This window comes from Sinocyclocheilus anshuiensis, unplaced genomic scaffold (genome assembly GCF_001515605.1).
Source record: "Sinocyclocheilus anshuiensis isolate Anshui unplaced genomic scaffold, SAMN03320099.WGS_v1.1 scaffold1255, whole genome shotgun sequence".
Classification (NCBI taxonomy): domain Eukaryota; kingdom Metazoa; phylum Chordata; class Actinopteri; order Cypriniformes; family Cyprinidae; genus Sinocyclocheilus; species Sinocyclocheilus anshuiensis.
The window spans coordinates 72,237-92,514 of NW_015540914.1; the positions used below are offsets into that span (position 1 = coordinate 72,237).

The 20,278-nt window shown below is 37.9% G+C and overlaps 1 protein-coding gene across 5 annotated transcripts in view; it reads right to left on the reverse strand.

Moving 5' to 3' along the window:
* Positions 1-2,524: 2,524 nt before the first annotated feature.
* LOC107689269 (cytospin-A-like) overlaps positions 2,525-20,278 on the reverse strand; it is a 30,077-nt gene continuing 12,323 nt past the window's right edge. For 2 of the 5 annotated variants that reach the window (XM_016487211.1, XM_016487209.1), the window contains exons 2-17: positions 17,737-17,902; positions 17,488-17,641; positions 17,018-17,349; positions 14,996-16,294; positions 14,704-14,911; positions 11,970-12,043; positions 11,367-11,542; positions 10,837-11,000; positions 10,597-10,736; positions 9,354-9,444; positions 7,821-7,910; positions 6,707-6,869; positions 6,389-6,491; positions 4,800-4,916; positions 4,462-4,521; positions 2,525-3,377 (exon numbers count right to left, since the gene is read on the reverse strand). In XM_016487211.1, coding sequence (XP_016342697.1) covers positions 3,288-3,377; positions 4,462-4,521; positions 4,800-4,916; positions 6,389-6,491; positions 6,707-6,869; positions 7,821-7,910; positions 9,354-9,444; positions 10,597-10,736; positions 10,837-11,000; positions 11,367-11,542; positions 11,970-12,043; positions 14,704-14,911; positions 14,996-16,294; positions 17,018-17,349; positions 17,488-17,641; positions 17,737-17,865 — 3,390 coding nt within the window. In that variant the 5' untranslated portion in view covers positions 17,866-17,902 and the 3' untranslated portion in view covers positions 2,525-3,287. Of the gene's footprint in view, positions 3,378-4,461; positions 4,522-4,799; positions 4,917-5,818; positions 6,109-6,388; positions 6,492-6,706; positions 6,870-7,820; positions 7,911-9,353; positions 9,445-10,596; positions 10,737-10,836; positions 11,001-11,366; positions 11,543-11,969; positions 12,044-14,703; positions 14,912-14,995; positions 16,295-17,017; positions 17,350-17,487; positions 17,642-17,736; positions 17,903-20,278 lie in introns of those variants that run through there. The other 3 variants (XM_016487212.1, XM_016487210.1, XM_016487213.1) reach the window with 2 other exon arrangements.

Genomic DNA, 20,278 nt, shown 5'->3' on the forward strand with positions numbered 1-20,278 from the left:
GTGACTAGAAGTAAATTAAATAATGGTAGCCTATGTAATGAAAAAACACCTAATTAAATATATATTAGTCACTACTGAAATAAGTAACGTTAGGCTACTAGTGAATAGCGGTGAAATTTTAAAAGATGTCATACTACTAACTAGAAAATAAAAATAAAATAAAAACACTAGTTTAAAAATATTAATAGTAACAAAATAGATAGGCCTAGGCTAGTAACGTTAGTTCGTTTTAAGGAATAAATGCTGAATTAGCTTGCCGTGTATGGCACTGCTAGTTTGCGCTGAAAACGTGAATTTAATATACAATATATATATATATATAAATCATGCTGCACAACACCCATCCTTCACAACAATAAGAACAAGAGCTTAACTCGTAAACATCCACCGTCTCCTTTCTTCAGACCTTTTGCTGATTTTAAACGACCGGTTAAATGTGTTTAGGACAAAGATTAGAAAAGCCTTCCAGCCAAATGGGAGGGCATCCACGATTCATTACATTACTTGAATTTCCAGTCCGGAAAAGGGCTGGGTATTAATTAAAACCTCATTTTCGTTATTTCTATATAATACAAGTTGTTCACTGATTCATAAACCAATTCATCAATCTTTAAAAAAAATGAAAGCCAAAAAGGGATTTCCCAATGTTGCAGAACTCTGGAGAATTACATAGTCTGCTAAACTAAAATGCAAAGAAAAAGATAACTAAATAAACTAAAATAAATATTTATACACCTCATGACCGATTCATTTAGGAGGAACAGCATATTGATTGCTCTTCACATTTATTCATAAAAAAGGAAATCATTTTACCCTTGATTTTATAAAGATAACACACTCATAATGATAAAAAAAACTAAACAAATGGCAGCAAAAGTATGTTCAGCATTCAAGAACTGAAAACTGGTGTAAATTATTAACAATCAAAAAAGCAACGGAGCTGTATTACATTCATATTAATGTAATGAAAGCTGGATGAAGCACATTAAACACGCATACAGAACGCATGTCAACTCAACATGCCTCGTTTAGTAAATGAAGCTGATGTGAGGCTCATGAACAAAACATTTGGTCAGGCTTTATTCTGACACTTACTTTTAATTATTATGTGATCGTGGTCCAAAGGTAAATTAGCTCAGTAATGCAGTTTGGAATAAATCTTAAACGCTTACCAAGGAAACTGCAGATTTTATGGCGTTATTTTAATGACAAATGTCGAGAGCGCATTATTGTAGCGCGAAAGCACATTAATACAATGCGCGAGCGCGAATCTCTCTGCTCGCGCGCGGATTTCCCTTGCTCTCGCACAAAACCGGACGCTCGCGCTCAGATACACAAAGCTTTATTTATATAGTACCTTTTAAAACAGTGTATACAAAGTAGCCTACTTTACAGAGATGCATAAGTGCATTTGCAGAAAAGATCAAAATACAAAGATAAAAGAGATATAGTAAAACAAAGTAGCTACAATAACCAGTTTGTTAAAACAAAAATATAACAATAAAAAATCAAGGAAAGACCCTGCACAAATCTGTTTTGAGACTACTTTTTAAAAGTGCATAATGATAACCTTTGACGATGTTTAATTCAGGTGCGAAAATAATTAATATCTATAGTGCATGAGCACAGAGATTTGAGAGTGCACAGGACACAGTTTGAGTGAGAGGAGAGACACGTTTTAAGTGTGCGCACTCTCTCCGGGCGAGAGCAGCGTGTATCTGAGCGCGAGCGTCCGGTTTTGTGCGAGAGCAAGGGAAATCCGCGCGCGAGCAGAGAGATTCGCGCTCGCGCATTGTATTAATGTGCTTTCGCGCTACAATAATGCGCTCTCGACATTTGTCATTAAAATAGCGCCATAAGATTTGACTTTCAGATGTTCGAGAGCTAAAAATGGCTGCCTAGTTACACACCCTGGAATTTGAATAGGAATTATTTCAAACAATGTGAAATGCTTCCTGAGGAATGGAAATATTAAATGCTCTATTAAAAGAATCAAAGGGTTTCGAAAATAAGATACATACCTCACATTTTTTTCATTGCGCTCATGAAAAATTCCTATTTTATCATTAGTGTTATTTATTTTTATGTCTTATATTGCCTTTAAAGTGTTATTTGCAGACAGGTGGGAAACGTCAAAGTCTTTCAAACTCATGAAAAGAAAGCAATGCCTGAATTCAGCACAGCTGGAAAACAGGATATACGTGACAACTGTCCTTTTTCTCACACTCTCAAACTCTCCACATACATACATATTAATGCACTGGAATGTAGCTTCGTTTACATTTTGAATTAGTGAATGTAAAATGATTTTTGTGCTTTGCAAACAATAAAATGTGCAGGTATTGGTAGAGCAATGTACATAACACATTATGCATTGCATATGATTATTCATCTTGATAAATATCAATAAGACTTTCTTATCCTGAGAAAGAACATACCATTTGATTAGTACAGAAGGAAGTTAGCTTACAAACAAAAAGACATCGTGACATTTCATTTTTGGTATACTATTTCAGACTAATACACTGGACAGTACATGCACATGTGCTGCTAATCTGAATGTAGTGTTTACTACAGTATCATATTGTTGGTAAGCAGCACTAATGTCATATGAAATGGCTCAATGGGTTACATAAGCTTATTGCTGACCTCCCTATTTAATATGTAGTATTTCAAGCCAAGATCCATCACAGTCGTAACAATGTGCCCTCGATGAGCTTTTAAAACAGTCCTGTAAAAAAAAAAAAAAAAAGTTTAACCACTGACTGTGTGCTATAGTGAATAACTCCTATTAGTGTACAATTCTCTGAAGTGCTTCTCCAATGAAGTGTTTCAATTAGGCACTGCTTTGAGCAATTCGCACGCCTCGAGCTCCATTGTTGCACGGCTGTGAATTAAGGTGAAGAACTTGCTCCAAATGCCCGTCTGGAAGCAAGAACTCAGGGTGGTGAAAGGCACGGGGTTGCAAGCGGGTCCACGCTGTTCCTTAAGACTCAGTCTCCGATCAGCCGCACTAAGAATTAGTAACTAGCTGTAGTCTGTAGTGTTAGTCACTCGACAGTGAGTTGAAGCATTATCAAGGCAAACGGATTCTGCATTAGTGGCTCCACTGTAGAGGATTTTCTTTGACATATCGATGCCATATCAGCATATGCTAACTGAACTGTGATCAGTTTAATATGACTTTGTGCTAGGATTAGGCTTAGATGATATGGTGGGATGTTGCACTCAGGTTAGTTGGTGATAATCTGTTGCATTGGTTTGACAATTTATAAAAGTACATGTGCTCAGGTCTCAAAATACTTGTAGATAGAGGTGACGTAAGTCATAACACTCTGCCAGTCTGGTCTTTCTGTATGGACCATGTCATTGATGTCCTGAAAGAGAAAGAGAGTGAAAATTAAAGTGTGTTTGAGGGAGGTGCATTATATCACTTATTAACTAAAATTTTTACAAATAATTTTATAGAGATTTATGTAATTTTAATACACTTCCATTCAAACGTTTGGGGTTGAAAAGTTTTTTTTTTGTTTTTTTTTTTTGAATGAATAATTTTATTCAGCAAGGAATTCAGCAATTGATTAAAAGTAACAATAACAATTTCTATTTTTAATAAATTCTGTTCTTTTGAACATCAATAATAAAAGGAAATGCTTCCTGGGCAGCAAATCAGCATATTAGAATGATTTCAGAAAGATCATGTGACACTGAAGACTGAAATTTTAGCTTTGCTATCATAGAAATACATTTGAAAATATATTACAATAAAAACAGTTTTAAATTGTAGTAATATTTTAAATGACAATATTATCATTTTCACTGTATTTTTGATCAAAAAACTGAAGATGCAGCCTTAGTGAGCACGAGACTTAAAAAAAACAACAACAACAACATTTGAACTGTAGTGTATTACTAGCACACACACACACACACACACAAAAACAAACAATCTAGTCACTGATTATCTATCAAATTCTAGGCAAAACATTTCTGGGCAAAACATAACATGAAAAATTTATATTCTTCGCGGAAATGTCCACAACTGTGCAATGATTTTTAATATTAGATTCATTTCTATGACTTGCTATAGGAGCTGCTTAGATTCTCAAGAGCTTCAGAGGTGCTTTCAGTATGTGCATGCTGAACTTATTGTTTAAGTAGTTCACAATAGAGAAGAAACAATTGTGCTATAAGTACATACTGCTGGCTGATAATTAAGTGTTTCCAGCTTTTCACCTGCTGTCAGCTTACAGGATGGGAGTGGATGACAGAAATATTCCTAACTCAATGATTAATAAGAGTGCCTTAGATCTGCATTAGGTCTTTGTGCATGTTGTTTGGAGCAAACCGGAGCTCCTGAACGTGCCTATTTGTGTGCAAACTACAGACTTACTGCATCAGCTGGCCTGAATGAGCTGTTGTGATCAAGCTAATGCAAAATACCTATTTAAAACCTCTTACCAGAGTGGACTTGATTCCCACACTTTCTGCTGCTTGGAAGGCCAGGCTGAAATTTCGTCTCTGAAAACACAAATAAATAGTTGTGAGATTAACGACAACTATTAAACCAAGATTAACCTAAAAAAAAAAAACAAAAAAAAACTCTCAGACTTGAAAAATTGTTAAAGTAAATGCCACTTGGTTTTGATTGTTATTTATGCAATGATATTCTATATGATGAAAGTTTTTTGAAGTGTGTTTTAACTGTCTAAATACCTTTTGGTGCCACTGAATATGAATTATTCTCCCATTAGTGTTATATGGCATGATCATTATGCAGAACTCAGTAGTGTACTTGCTTTGTCCTGACTGTTGAGCTCTTGATAGGGTATATGAGCAGGCAGGTACGTGTGAAGGACAGCGCAGAAAGCCAATCCATCATTCCAGCTGCTGCTAAAGTTGGTAATGTCGATGTTCTGTGTAACAAACAGACATGACAGACTTCATATAAGCCTCCTAGACTTTGCATTAGCAATAACGAAAAATGCAATATTATGAAAATAAAACTGCAGTACATTTAAAACCACATTAGAGAGGGTTTCAACATGATACACCAGGTTTAAGTCATGAAATGTGTGCAATTCAGTGTGGCACATTCAATGGAACATAACCCCACAATGCAAAATGTACTCATCTTCCTGTGGTGTAAAATAAAGCAGATTTCCTGTTCATAGCTTCTCCCACAACCTCTTTTGTGCGCTAAAGAGCAAAATAATATGTTTCAGATCCATTTCTACAAATGTCCACAATGTTTTGACTTCCACTTTTCACCGTAATGTGTGGCAGAGAGACTTCAGCCTCCCAGACATCCTTATTTAGGGATGACCAGATAGTGCTGAAAGGAATAAAGTGGCTTTTTTTGTTTCTATATTATTTTGATGCTTGAATCTAATACAAAAGCATCAAGCCATTTCTCTTCCATTCCCCTTTGATAACCATCAGTTGTGATCACAGCTCATAGTTTCACATGTGGGTTAAGTCTTGGTGGTTAAGACGACCAGACACATGAGAAAAAAAACTCATGTTTACTCTACTTCTTAAAATATGTGCAAACAAGCAAGGCACCTGCAACATTAAGCTGCATTTGTTTATAATGCATTTGAATTTTCACACTGTGTATCGGAAAACTACTGAGGATGATGTATTTTAAAAATGGAGAAAAAAAATCCATTCACAAATCAATAAAAGATTTATTGGAGACTTTATGTTGCATAAGAAAAATGTAGTCATTTCTAAATAAAAATGCCCTGATGATGCAAATTCAACAAATTTGTTCCCAGAAATGCTGCTGACGACCCTGTTTTGCGTCAAGTAAGTGCCATTTAAAGTGCCAGAGAAATCCAGCGGACTTCCTGGTGAGGATCTTGATAAACAGTGACTATGACAACCACACAAGCTTTTCTGGAAGAGATAGACCTTGTTTAAAAAGTAGAAAAGAGCTTTTCACTGAAATCTGACAGGGGGAAAAAAGATGGATATAACAGGTATGACATGGGCCAGCATTACAGCTATTATTCTGTGGACAAAGATGACATCTGAGATTCGGCAAGACTAAAACTTCCAAGACAGTCCAAGTGATCAAAAGTTCCGATATGAAACTGACAGCAGCTACAAAATAATAGTGAGAGGACATTGGAAGAACACAACAACATCACCATTAGCTGATATATAAAAATATAATATAAAAAAAAAATCTTCAGAATCAAAATCAAAATAATCTAGCAATGTGCTTTTTATGGTATATATTAATTATTTTAATTATCATATATATTAAATAAGTATATAGGTAAATCTAAGTACCGGTATATATTTTTAAATATAAGATTTTTAACAAATAAATTAATATAATATACATTTCTGCTTCTAATTTACATGTCATAATACAAACCTGATAACCCTCGGTTTTCTTCTGACACCACCTCAGCAGTGCATTTCTTTTAGAACCACCATATTCACGAGCCAAAGCTGACAGAGGGTCTTTTCGCTCCTCTCTACACGGATAAACAAACCAAAAAATGACTATTTTAGCAATCGTGTTATCAACTCAGCGAAAGCATTCCAGCATTTTAGATTCATATCATGGAATATCTTGAACTGGTCAAGGTGCATGTTCATTGATGGCTGTGACATTTATATGAGAATCAAAACAAAAATGTGTATGATACAGCATATGTGTAGGTTAGTCAGTTGTAGGGCAGGTGCGTACCGAAGGCGGCTGCGTGCTGTGGGGTTGACGGAGGCTGTGGGGGAAGAGGAAGAGGACAGGGAGAGAGGAGGTGCAGCAGAACCCATGGCTATCAGAGAGGAAGCTGGGCCTCCATCAGGAGCACTGATATCCCTCTTCGCCTCTTCACTGCTTCTCCGAGACACTAAACAGTGGAGAGAGAAAAAGTTTGATTATCTTTTGGGTAACAGCATTCCTATTCTTTTAGTTTACATTAACGGGAAAATAATCAAATTCACAGCCGTTATAAAAAGACATTAAAAGTCACATTCATCAATTGTGAAATTTAAGAACGTATTAGATTTTCTGTAACAATGTATAAGTTATAAAAATCCAATGTGTTGTGTGCCAAAATAATTAAATTGAATCAAACTATGACATTTCAGACGTTATGATACATTGTACCATTTATTAAAAAATGATAATGTAACTGAATTGTTGTCAGAGCACCGAATGTACACACCTGTCCAAAAGTTTGGAGTCCGCAAGAATTTTTTTCAATGTTTTTCAAAGAAGTTCTATTTTGTTCACCAAGGCGGCATTTATTTGATCAAACATACAGTAAAATCTGTAATATTGTGAAACTTTATTACATTTTAAAGTAAGTGTCTCGATTTCAGTATATTTTAAAATGTATTTTATTTCTGTGATGGCAAAGCTTAATTTACAGCATCATTATTCCAGTCTTCAGTGTCACATGATCCTTCAGAAACCATTCTTATATGCTGATTTGCTGCTCAAGAAACATTTCCTATTATTATCACATTATTATTCTTATTTTTAAAACAGTTGTGCTGCTTAATATTTTTGAGGAAAATGTGATGATTTTTTTTTTTCAGAATTCAGTGATGAATAGAGATTTCAAAAGAACAGCATTTATTTGAAACAGAAATCTTTTGTGGCATTATAAATGTCTTTACTTTCACTTTTGATCAACTTAATGCATTCTTGCTGGATAAAAGTTAACGTCTTTCAAAAAAAAATCTCTTTATATTTATGAATAAAACATTACATCACTGACTGAGTGCATTAGTTGAGTGTTTATTATAAGCATAGTGTCTGTATTAGTTTGATTTTAAATAGGTCTAAGCTTCACCTGTGATAGTCTTTGATGTGTCCATGTTTGAGACTCTCTGAAGCGCTGAAGCAGGACGGCTGCCGTTGGCTGCTCTTAGTAGATGCTCAGCTGCAGACAGAGAAAGAGAGAGATATTATGTCATAATCCGGATTTCAATATCTGTTATCAGTTCATCTGGGAGCTAAATATAATTCTGGCAGTAATAGGAAATAACAATGAAAAAAAAAGAATGAATGTTGCGGTCTACAAACACACGAAGCTAACTTGACAAATTGACAATAAAATGTTATTGCAGATTAAATCAATGACAAACAAATGCTATTACATGTACAATCAAGGAAATCAATCTAATAAAATGAAAGGAACATTAGAGAGGAAAAAAAAGACTAATGTTGGCAGCCAATAAGTTTCAATAGCTGTAAAGGGTCAGACAGGGCAAAAGATCACTCCCGCACCAAAGACATCCTGCCAATCAAAACACGGTCCACAAAGGTTGATAAGAGTTTCCAATAAGCAGTCGAACGTAAAAGCAAGCATGACAAAAGGGCTCTATGCTCTCTCTCGCATGTTCACAAACACACACTGCCTCCCTCTCCAGCATAATAACGGTGAAAATGAGTGGGGAGGAGGCATTGAAACCCGAGTATTTGTTCATACTTGGTGTATTTTCGCATGAGTTATCACATCTGAGGTCACCATGAGTTCAGTGTTGCTTTTGTGGGGTCATAAACTTCTTGTGTCGGGAAAGCGGACGTCTTTTACTAAGAAACTACCTTCTAGATCCAAATCCCACGACATCCACCCCATTACAACTTCTGGAAAATCTGGGTGCTATGATTCACATTATGCGTTTTTGTTTTTGCAGTGGGCCATAACTAAATGAAAAATGTGTTCATTCACCAGGTCAGGGTGGAGTGGCACAACAGGAGCACCACACCTTTTGACTAACACATTTCCATTTTTTTGTGATTATTAGAAAAGTCTTTAAAAAAATCATTTTATAGACATTGCATCACAAAGAATAATTTTGAATGGATGAAATATTTTAGAGCAGAGTATAAATAGAAAAATAAATATTTATAAATAAATAGAATAGATTATTTTTACATGGTCCTAGGCATAATTTATTAATTACATATAATTATTATTTGTGTAATTATTACAACATATTCGACATGACCTTACAAAGATTCATCCAAATAAATGGTCTATAAGTTGTTGCTATAATTCTTATAGCTATTCTGCTAAGTTATTATAAAACATATTAGAAACACAATGAATATTCTTATTAGCCCTTTCATCGCAATTTTATTTTAGAAACCACAATTTAATGACAAATATGTTGTACTCTTATTCAATAAATTAGATGTTACAACAAGCTGACAGGCATTTCCATTGGCTACTAAAAGGAAAAGCTGGCATGACCTGAATCAGTAAATCAAATCAATAAATCAAAAAGGCAATAAATCAGTCAGTGTACTGAAAAATTGATATAATTACAAATAATGACCATTTGAAAGACTGAAGGAGAAATGTTGTGGTGTTTGTTACCTGGCATGCTGATGTCCGTGTAACTGGGTCTTTTGTCTGTAAGGGAGGAGAGGGGCTTTGCAGCAGCCATAGAGCCAGTGATGGAGTGTCTCTGTAGGTGATTAACATAAACAGTATGTAAATCATCTTAATATATTAGCTTACATTTTTTTCATCAACTGGTCTGATCTGAAACAAAAGATAACTGTGCCTGAATAACGACAGCAGAGCCACTTGAGGGGAGACAGGATTATGAAAAAGTCATAAAGAGAGAAATATCTCATACACTCTACGCCACTACGGAGATAGATTAATATCTCCATTTCATGTAAGAGCTCCAAATGCGCTTTTCTGCACTTGAAAAAAATAGTAATAAAGGAAGCTGTAATAAGACTTGGCACCTGATACTTGTAAAAGGTCTCAACAACAAGATATCAACATTAAACATTTCCCTTCCTTTGTGTTTTAGTTAGTCTCTTAGCTTACTAGTTTAGCATAGCACTAAATTAAGAATGCTCTTTTGATAAGCTAGAAAAAAAAATTGTCACAACAAACAAAACATTTTCCTTATTTGTGTTTTCAGTTAGTCCCCAGTTAAAAAGTTAACACCTTAGCCTACTAGCTTAGCATAGCGCAAAATTGTTAAGAGTGCTCGTTTGATGAGCTACAAAAAACTAAACATTTCCCTTTAGCCTTTTCCCTTCTTCAGTTAACGAGCTAACAGCTTAGCTTACTAGCTTGGCATAGCAATAACTGCTTAGGAACTCTTTTGACGAGCTAGAAAAAAATGTCACAACAAATTAAATATTAATATTTTTTAGTTTGCAAGCTAACAGCTTAGCCTACTAGCTTGGCATGAGGTTAAATTGTTACGAAAGCTCTTGTGATGAGCTAGAAAATTGAACATTTCTCTTTGTTTGTGGTTTCAGTTAGCCTTCAGCTAACTTAAGCTACGTTAACAGCTTAGCTTACTGGCAAAAACTCAGTTTCACAACCAGACAGAATCAGCAGTTGCGGTTGCACTAGAAATAAAACGTAAAAGGAAACAGAACCATCCCACAATGGAAATTCCGTAGTTCTCATGAATGAGCCAATCCTGTGAGAAATGTCAAGAGGCCCAAAAGAGGAGGAAGTGCTGCCATCTCAGAGGCTTCCGAGGTTCAACAAGCAGGAAAAGAGCCAGAATGCTACTGTTTGACCTTCACAATGAAAATAAGTCGCTCTGCATCACTGTGTTGTGTGTCATTGTGTAACTCTGAGATACCTGCATGGGTGAGACAGCAGCAGCAGGTGGGGTCTTCATAGGGCTGGGACTGAGAGGTGTGCGAGGTAAGGGGGCGCTCGTGGTTGTGCTTACAGCAGCGGTGGCTGCATCAGCGACTGCAGTAGCATTAGCTCCAGGACCTGTGACCACACCAAAACAGATTAAATCAACCTTTTGAGACCATTAAACATGCCGGAAATAAAACCAGCGATTTAACAATGTTTAAAAATGGTGAGGTACCCTGTGAGGCACTGTCAAAGCTTTTGATGAGGGTTTTAACGGTGGGTGACGGCTCGGAGGATGTGGAGGGGCGTCGACTCAGTCCCATGCCCTGCCTGAGTGCAGCCAGGTCCCTCTCAACAGCATTCATGTAGTTATATACACGTCCACGCTCCTCGTCTTGCCTTTGAGACATTACAGAGTCATATTTTAAACATGGATACTCTGTCTCCTCATAGACAGGAAAGTCTTTATTAAATTGAAATGATTATGTGACCCTCATCTGCTACATTAATATAATTAAACTCAAACAAAGGTGCTCTCAGATAATTCCTGTAAAAATATGCCACCAAGGCTGGCCCAAACAATAGGATGTAAAATATGCTGTCTTCTAAGATAATCCAAAAATGTACTAGTTAAAAACAAGTAACTTCACCACCACCACCAAAAAAAAAAAAAAAAAAAAAAAAAAAAGAGGATCAAGTTCTGCTTGTCACTGAGCATTTCACAGACTGGCAGCACAACACTATGCACTGGCTTTTAACACTTACTTGTGGTTTTTAACTTCATCTAGTTCTTTGCTCAACTTCTCGTTCTTTTCTTGGGCTTCTTGCAGGCGGCGGCGTAGGTCACCAATCTCCCCTTGAGCTTCTGACTTGATGTCATTAGCAATGACCACAGCAGTCTGCAGATCTGCCTGGAACTGACGCCACTCTGCCGACTCTTCCTGAACATACATAAATGCACAAGCACAGAGGCACAGGTTTAGTAAGAATAATTATAGGCATGCATTAACCCATTTAAGACCACAGGCACCTAAACATGCTGAATTATCGAACACTGGGATGATTCTAGATGTTTAAAACAAACAAACTGGCAGACAACCATACGGACAGAAATTCTGACAAAGATTATGACAAAGATCTGGACATTAGTGGGTTAAGACAAACATTAATTAATAAACATAAAAAGTGGTGTCCATCAATAATGTGTTAAGTGAATTCTTTAGTATGAAATTAAGATTTTCCTGTGGGTTTATCCTGACATTACACTCAAAATCTGAAGACATTCTTTCAAACGATTTCTATTCTTTCTATCTATGAAAGCTGGGTCCTCAGATGACTGCATGAACTGCTGCCCCTGCCCTCACTCACCCGGAGTCTGCGGTGCAGTATCTTTATCTCTCTCTCCATGTCATGCTTCTGATCCTGAAGCTTTTTCATCGAATCTGCCAGGAAACCGGAAAGAGAGCGAGTGAGCATGTGAAATGAGAGCACACAGGGTTCACATGGGGGACATAAAAAAATAAATGCACTGTAGCAACAGTGATTATGTAATCTCATTCTAAATGTCACCACAAAGGATAAAAGGTGACAAGTAAATAGAAGAAATTTTCTCTCCTTATGATTTCCAATGATATTTGTGATCTGTAGCAGTCAAGTGATGGTAAAAAAAAATATTCATTCACTGCTGCTTCATACTACTAACACAATAAGTAAACCACATCCTTAAACAACTGGCACCACCATGTGGTGATATGAGGAAGATACACCAATTAGAGTCTCTTCTCGTGTTGAACATAGCATGTGCCCGGACCTCCAACAACCAGATTCACATTGTCTGATGCATCTTGCACAAAACTGAAAAAAAGCACTTGTGAAAATTTCCAATCAGACTGCCTGACTGCAAGGCAGCTTCCTGGAGGCTTACAACTTTTCATGGACACTGTAAAACCATATTTTAAGGGGTTTTTTTCTGTCCAAAAAATGGCATCGTCTATTTTATATTTACCTGCCCATAAATGACATGTAAAACAAAATTATTTGGTTGATTGCTTTACATGTGATTTTGACAGTCTCTTCTTATGCAAGTGGATCAGATTTCATTCTGCAACACTATGTTGAACAGTTCAGCATAAAATAAATTTGTTTAGGTCAGGGGCTCCCAATCCTGTTTCTGGAGATCTACTCCCCTGTAAAGTTGAGCTCCAACCAAATCAAATACACCTATACCACCTAATCCTCATCTTCAGAAACACTTGATAACTACAAACAGGTGTATTACTGAACTACTCAGGAAAGCAGATCTCCAGGTAGAAGATTGGGCAAGTGTATCATTAAAGGGGTAATATGACATTGCTAAAAAGAACATTATTTTGTGTATTTGGTGTAATGTAATGTAATGTGTTTATGTGGTTTAAGGTTCAAAAAACACATTATTTTCCACATAATGTACATTATTGTTTCTCCTCTATGCCCTGCCTTTCTGAAACGCATCGATTTTTACAAAGCTCATCGGTCTGAAAAGCGAGGTGTGCTCTGATTGGCCAGCTATCCAGTGCATTGTGATTGGCCGAATACCTCAAGCGTGTGACCGAAATGTTACGCCCCTTACCATATTGTGATGCCCTGTCCGGCCGGAGCGACGAGACAAAAACATTAAAAACCCATTATAAACGAGGCATTTGTTGCATCTAGTGTCGTCAAAAGACCCGGTACTTCGGTACCAATTCGGTACTTAAAAAATGAAAACGATACGGTACCAGGTTTTTTAAGTACCGGTGGTACCGAGTACCCGGTCAACCCGGTTCTTGATGCGCTATCCGAAAGGTGCGCAAATGCGCTCTCTTCATAAAAGCACTGAGACATGGCGATGTGAGGAAACACATCAAACTAACAAAACACTTTAAAGACAGACACCCGGATCAAATGAGAGAGTTCAAGCAAGCAGCTAAGTTTCATTTTAATTTTTAATATTTGTGCTTCCCATGCATTGATTTATTTGTGGCAGCCCGCCACAATATCAAAACTCACTGCCACAAATAGATTTTCCAAAAGGCTTTGCCTTCCTTGAATAAACATGCGCACTGCAGGTGTCAAAGTCGAAACCCGGTGCGGGTGTTTTTATATCACTGTATTTCTGAAGGACACCGACTGTCATTTTCATTTCATCTTGCTTGTAATGCCTGAGCAGTTTGTGAGCTCAGCGCTTATTTGATTACAGCCATTACTGGGGAAACCTCTATCTCTCCCCCTCTACAAGCGCCTCCTGCTGGCAGAGAATGAATTTGCATATATATGCCGCCACAAATAGAGTGCAAGTGTGTGGGAAACACCGCTTCTGTTATGAATATTATTCAATATTTTAATTTGAATGTCGGATTGAAATGAACGCTGTTATTAGAGTAGTTAATCGTTAGCATAAGTGCGGCTAACGCTAGTATAATGAGCTTTAGAATGAAGTTTATTAACTATTTAATGCTCCTATAACTTTTATTAGGGTAAAAAAAAAAAAACAGGAGTACATGATGATATTTACTATTTTTACACACCAGAGGCTTTTAAATGAATTGTGAATCTAAAATATGTGTGTTAGAGAATGTACAAATGGTTAACATTGTTTGTGTCATATCAGTCAGAAAAGCAGTTCTGGGATTTTTTTTTTTTTTAGCTAACGTAGTTAGTTGTTATTCTTGGCTGAATAACTCCAGAAGGTTTTCAAAAGCCCTTTAAAATTAAATATGTACACAGTTTGGATTAAATGAAAGTATAGTCAAATTTTTTAATTAGCATGTTTTTGTGTTTTGCTTTGGTACTGAAATTGGTACCGAGAACCGTGGATTTTCACTGGTATTGGTACTGAATACTGAAATTTTGGTACCGTGACAACACCAGGGCGTGGTTGACTCTTAACTTTTATAAAGAATATCTCTTTGGATTTGAGACTTTAGTCTTTACAACTTTACAGATCTTCTTTATGCACCAAGAGTTTGTAACACTCCAAAGAGAAAGGAAAAATTGTAATCGCATCATATGACCCCTTTAAAAAGCATGAAACATTTGTGCAGAATGTGGAAAATCAAAATCAGGATGTGCAACTCAAACTCACTCTCTAGGTCGCTGATGATGAGGTTGTCATGAAGTTTGACAGCTCGGTGCTGCTCCACTTCATCTTCCAGCTCAAAAATGGTCTCCTTCATGTCTCCAATCTCCGTCTCCTTTTCCTGCAGGTCCTTCCGCTGCTTCTCTAGAGCCCTCTTCTGCTCGGTTAACTCTTTCTGCACCTCGCTTTGGAAGTCCCTGTACTCGGCGTCCAGCTGGACCACCACAAAAGGAAACAAGGAGTAGTCAAACAGGCTCCTAACTGTTCTTAAAGCAACTGAACAAGTGCTTAAGCTCACCTTGTTGATGGTGTCCTGCAGACATGCCACCTCATTGCGAGCATGGCCCAAATCGTCCTGTAGTTTGGCGGCTTTGGCTTCAGCTTCTTCCTTGTCCAGTCTAACCCCCTCCAGAAGCTGGTGGATGTCGCTCTTATCTCCGGCATTGTGGATGGAGTAAAGCTCTGCAACCTTTTGCCTCTCCTGCTCAAGTAATGCCCGACAGCGGCTCAGCTCAGTCTGGTCGTTGCTGACCGCAGCTTTACACTCCTCCAGAACTGCCACCATGCCGGACCGCTCCTGCCTTTCCACCTCTAGAAGTCGCTCCATGTGATGGTTGCGCTCCTTCAGTGCTGCGATCACACTCTGAGCCTCGGCATTATCCTGCTCAGCCATCTTTAGAGTATTGCTCAGATGTTGCTGCACACCTAAGAGCTGCTCGCGCTCAAAACGAGCATTTTCTGCAAGCTCCACATAGCGTTGCTCTAGCTCCAGGTATCGGCCACTCTTGATGTCTTCGTCTACTGAGTAGGTCACGCCGTGCTCGTCCAGAAGGGAGCAGAAATACTCGATCTGACGGCCACAGTGCTCCAGTTTGTCACTCTGTTGGCAGAGGGAGTCCATAAGCAGGACCTTTTCCTCTCCCAGGCGTTCATTTTCGCCATTTAGTTCCTGCGTGATCTGTTGCAGGTCAGCCAGTTCCTGTAGAGTCGCTTGGAGCTCCTCAGCCGTGCTGTGTTGGTTTTCCTCCATCTGGTGAATGCGCTCTGTAAGGCACGCCACTGACACCTCGCTGGTGTTTCCGCTGCTCCCCTTACGAGAGGAATTGCGACATGCTGGAGCGCCACTTTCTGACTCAGATGATGACGAGGAGCCACAGCCTGAGGGAGCATCCAAAGCGTCGTCACTGGAGGTCACCGCTTGGTAGACCTCACTGGACTCGCTGTCCAGGTTGTCCGTTGAGCCACTTCGCTGGCCTCCCGTAAGGAGGTCCTCCATGGAGCCTAGTGCGGATCCCTCCACAGAGGAGGCCGCAGTAGCACAGTCTCCATGACCTCCACCACCTCCAGAGGAGGCAAGTTCAGCACTGGCGGAGGGAAAGCCAAAGGTTTTCTCAGCCCCATCCAGTCTTTGCTCCAGGGAAAAGCCAAGAGCATTGAGGCGGTCCTTTAGCATACGGTTTTCATTCTTAAGCAGGTTGAGCTCTCCACGGATGGCCTGGTTCTGCTCTTGCAGGAGCAGCAACGTCGACTCCACATCTGCAGCTGTGATCACTGCAGCCGCCTCCCTCTCAGGTGGCCTCTCGTCCTCCTCATCTTCCTAGGAGCAACATAACATCATGGTGAGGGCTTTTAATCTAAAGTAGTAGTTTTAATCTAAGGGACATAGCACAATCAGTTGTCACATTACAGATGCACCAACACTATTCACTGGTACTTGTCGCACCACATAAATACTTAAACTCACTATCCACATCCTAATTTCCCCAAGTATGATTATATGGCTGACCAAATTATGACTTTTTAAAAACTATAGAGATATCCTTTATTCAATTCACTATGGAGGCCCATTTCCACCTCAGAGTAAAAAAATATATATAATAAAAAGGTAACTATGGCTTTACATCTCATAGTATGACTTTTTATCTCACAATGTGACTTGCATCCATTATTTTAAACTTAAGCGGACAAATACCTTTTTTATTTTCTTCTCTAAGGCAGAAACTGGATTCCATATCTATGAAATTGCTATAGAAAACAAAGCATGCATTGGATTACCTAAAACTAAAATTTTTACTTTGATTGTGCAATGTGTTTTGGTAGTTTGTATAGATTTTATTTTCAGTTAGAGTAGTACTTAATATAGGCTGAATTAGTTTTTTTCCTGAATTGCCATGCCGCTGCTGAATTTACAGTACCACAGAACATTATGAAAAGTCTGAATTGTCAGAAGTTTTTTAATAAAAGTAAAATATTATGTTACAACCACAATCTTGTTTTGTTCATTTGTTTATTCATAGTTATAATGTGAATTTGATCTAACCTCAGGCAGTCCCAGCTGAACCCTCATGTCCCTCAGCTCACCCCGTAGCTGCAGGATTTCCACGTCTTTGCTCTTGGCCAGACCTAACAGATTTTTTACTTTGGCCTCCAGGGCCACTTTATCACTTAGCTGTCCGTCAGACTTTGATTTGCTCATGCGGCTCTCTGAGTCTGAGGTTTGGGCCAGTCCACGGGAATGCCTGGGCTGGGCTCGATCAGAAGCACCAGTGGATGACTGCTTCTTACTGCTGGAGATTCTGGAGTTTCGCAAACGATCACGAGAGGAGTTTGACTCCTTGGAGGCCGTGGAAGATGTCCGTTTGCCAGATGGACCTTGTGAAGAAATAATGTCAAATACGAGAACAAATAAACAAAACACTTCACATCGCACTGCTGAAACTTCAACAGTAGTCTAAACAATGCTAAATAGTTATTTGGTTACTGGTTAAATTAAACAAAACCTTTAAATACCTGAGGTGGTCTTGATCTTTGTGTCAGGGTTATTAGTGTTTGTTCCACAGGACGTTGAGTGAGTAGAGGTTGATTTCTTGCCCTTGGCAACACTGCTGTTTGTCCCTGCACTGCTCCCAGCCATAGCAGCTAGAAGATCATCACTGCTTTTGACCTGTTAATCAAAGATGAACAAATCAACAGAAAACAACAATAACTGAGTGACTTAAATATTAGTTTAAGTTGTTGATCTGCGCAAGAGAATGTTACCTTGGAGAGCGGAGCTGTGGTAGGGCTCTTAACAGCGCTTTTGCCAGCAGAGGTTCCAGCTATCACTGCGTCACCTTTACCTCCTCCACTTGCTGCCTTATTCCCCACTGGCCTTCCTGCTTTCTTCATACTGCGCTCACTCCTGGTGATGCATCTACCCCTCAGTCTGTGCACAGATAAAGAGAACATAAGTTACAATTTATGGATTCACTGTGACTAATTTGAACTAAATGAACAAAATGGCAAAAAATGGTTGAGTAACCATACTGAAATCATAAAAAAAGAGATATAAATAAAAGGCTGAAATTCTTGAAAGTATTTCAGTATATGAATAAGATGCAGTGAAGCAGCAGTATTAGTATAGTAGTAAAATATTATAGTTTTAAAATATAACATTTGAAAAACTTGTGCCAACCAAATCAATTTTGCCAGAAATAACCAACATTTAAAAAGGCAAAACAAGATATTATATCACAAAGAGGACCCTCATGACTGCATCATGATCAGTAAGTCTTTTTGGGTTCACAAATGATCTGTTCTGAAATTATATTACCCTAGGAAAACATTAAAAACTTGCTATTTTTAAAAACAATTTACATTGAAAAATTTCAAAAACATGTTTAATAATAACGATAGTCTATTACAATAAAAAACAGTTAAAAAATTTGCGCTAAAACAATTTTAAAAATTATATATCTCAACTTTTCTGAAAATTGTATAAATGTTTTTCAATACATTTGACAAATATTAATACATAGATATAAAAAAGATTACTTTGCATCTGGCACACTTTAAACTAGATATTTATCTAGATTCTAGATTATTTTTTCAATACATTTGACAAATATTAATATAGATATAAAAAAGATTACTTTGCATCTGGCACACTTTAAACTAGATATTTATCTAGATTCTAGATTATCTAGAATGTAGATTTATAAAATAAGATCATATCTACAATTCATACAATCTATATATCTATAAATGCTTTGTTTTAATTGTTATTATTATTGAAAAGTGAAAAAAAAGACAGGTTTTAATAGTCTTGGATGTTTTCAGAAGGAAATTGAGTCGATGTCTGTTCACTTCCAGCAGGGGGCAGAATGCACTAAAATGACAGCTGAAGAGCACTTGAACCGCTGGGTTAAAGGCTGAAAGCAAAGAGCATGTCTTTCCCAAGGCTAGTTTAGCAGAAACAGCATGTTGGCAAATCTAACATGATGCTGACTTTCACTGAAGTTCTGATTGACTGTAATGACAATGATCCGGCTCACATGTGCTCCTAGTGTATTAAAAAGCCATTGAACTAGGCGTATAAGCACAGCTTGAGGCTTCACCATGAGTTCAGAGAAGAGCTTGCCGTCTGTCTGCTGGGGTGTTGCTCTCTACTGTATATGCTGCTGAAAAACAGTGCCTTAAAAGGCAGCAAAATCCTGGAAGTGTTCAAGACGGGATCAACAAAACAATACCAGAGCTGCCCATCTGCACAACAGGAAAACCTTCCACTTATTTTATCACTTTATTTTTATAGACAAATTCCAACTGAAGAGTGAAAGCATGAGATCAGACTCACGCAGTTAAAAGAAACAGATTGCAAGTAATGAGAGGGCAACAAGCTAGGCTACATTATTCTGGGCATCGCACACTAATAGTGCCTGGAGATCAGAGCTATTAGATTCTATCATGGAAAGAACATCTGAAGAGCATTAATGGAGCCTCATTATATCACTATTCACCTTCAAAGCAAACCACACCACAAACAAACCGCTCACATAGGTCACAGCACAACAAAGGACACAACGTTCATGAAAATTGAAGTTCACTTATAAATTCGGCTATTATTTACTAAACCTCATGTAGTTTCAAAACCATGACTTTGTGTGGAGCACAAAATGGAGCAACTCAGAAGACTGTACTGTTCGCTCTTTTCCATGCAATTGTAATGGAGTCTGACATTTTCAAGTTTAATGAACAGTTTAATGAAATGTTTTCAATGAATCAGCTGATTTGATTCTTTAGTTTAAAGGGGTCATATGATGCGATTTCAATTTTTCCTTTCTCTTTGGAGTGTTACAAGCTCTTGGTGCATAAAGAAGATCTGTAAAGTTGCAAAGACTAAAGTCTCAAATCCAAAGAGATATTCTTTATAAAAGTTAAGAGTCAACCATGCCTACCTAAAACGGCTCGTTCTAACACGCCCTCACATGTCAACGTCACGATGTGGGAAGATTTGCATAACGCCGCCCAAATGTTCATGCAAAGAAAGAAGGCGTAACTTTTATTCTCGCTGTAGTATTGTTGCTGCCGCCATGTCGTGCACACCATGACGGAGTCGTGTGCGTTTCGTTGTGAAAGCGAAACTACTTTGTTTGGTCTTCCAAAAGAGGACACGAATAGAAATCAGTGGTTAAGTTGTATTTACAGCACTGTTCCAGAACAGTTCAACCCAAATATTCAGATGTGTGCAGCACATTTTATGGAGGACTGTTTCCTGATCCTGGTAGAGTAGACTACAATGCCGGCTGTTCTGACTCACAGACTG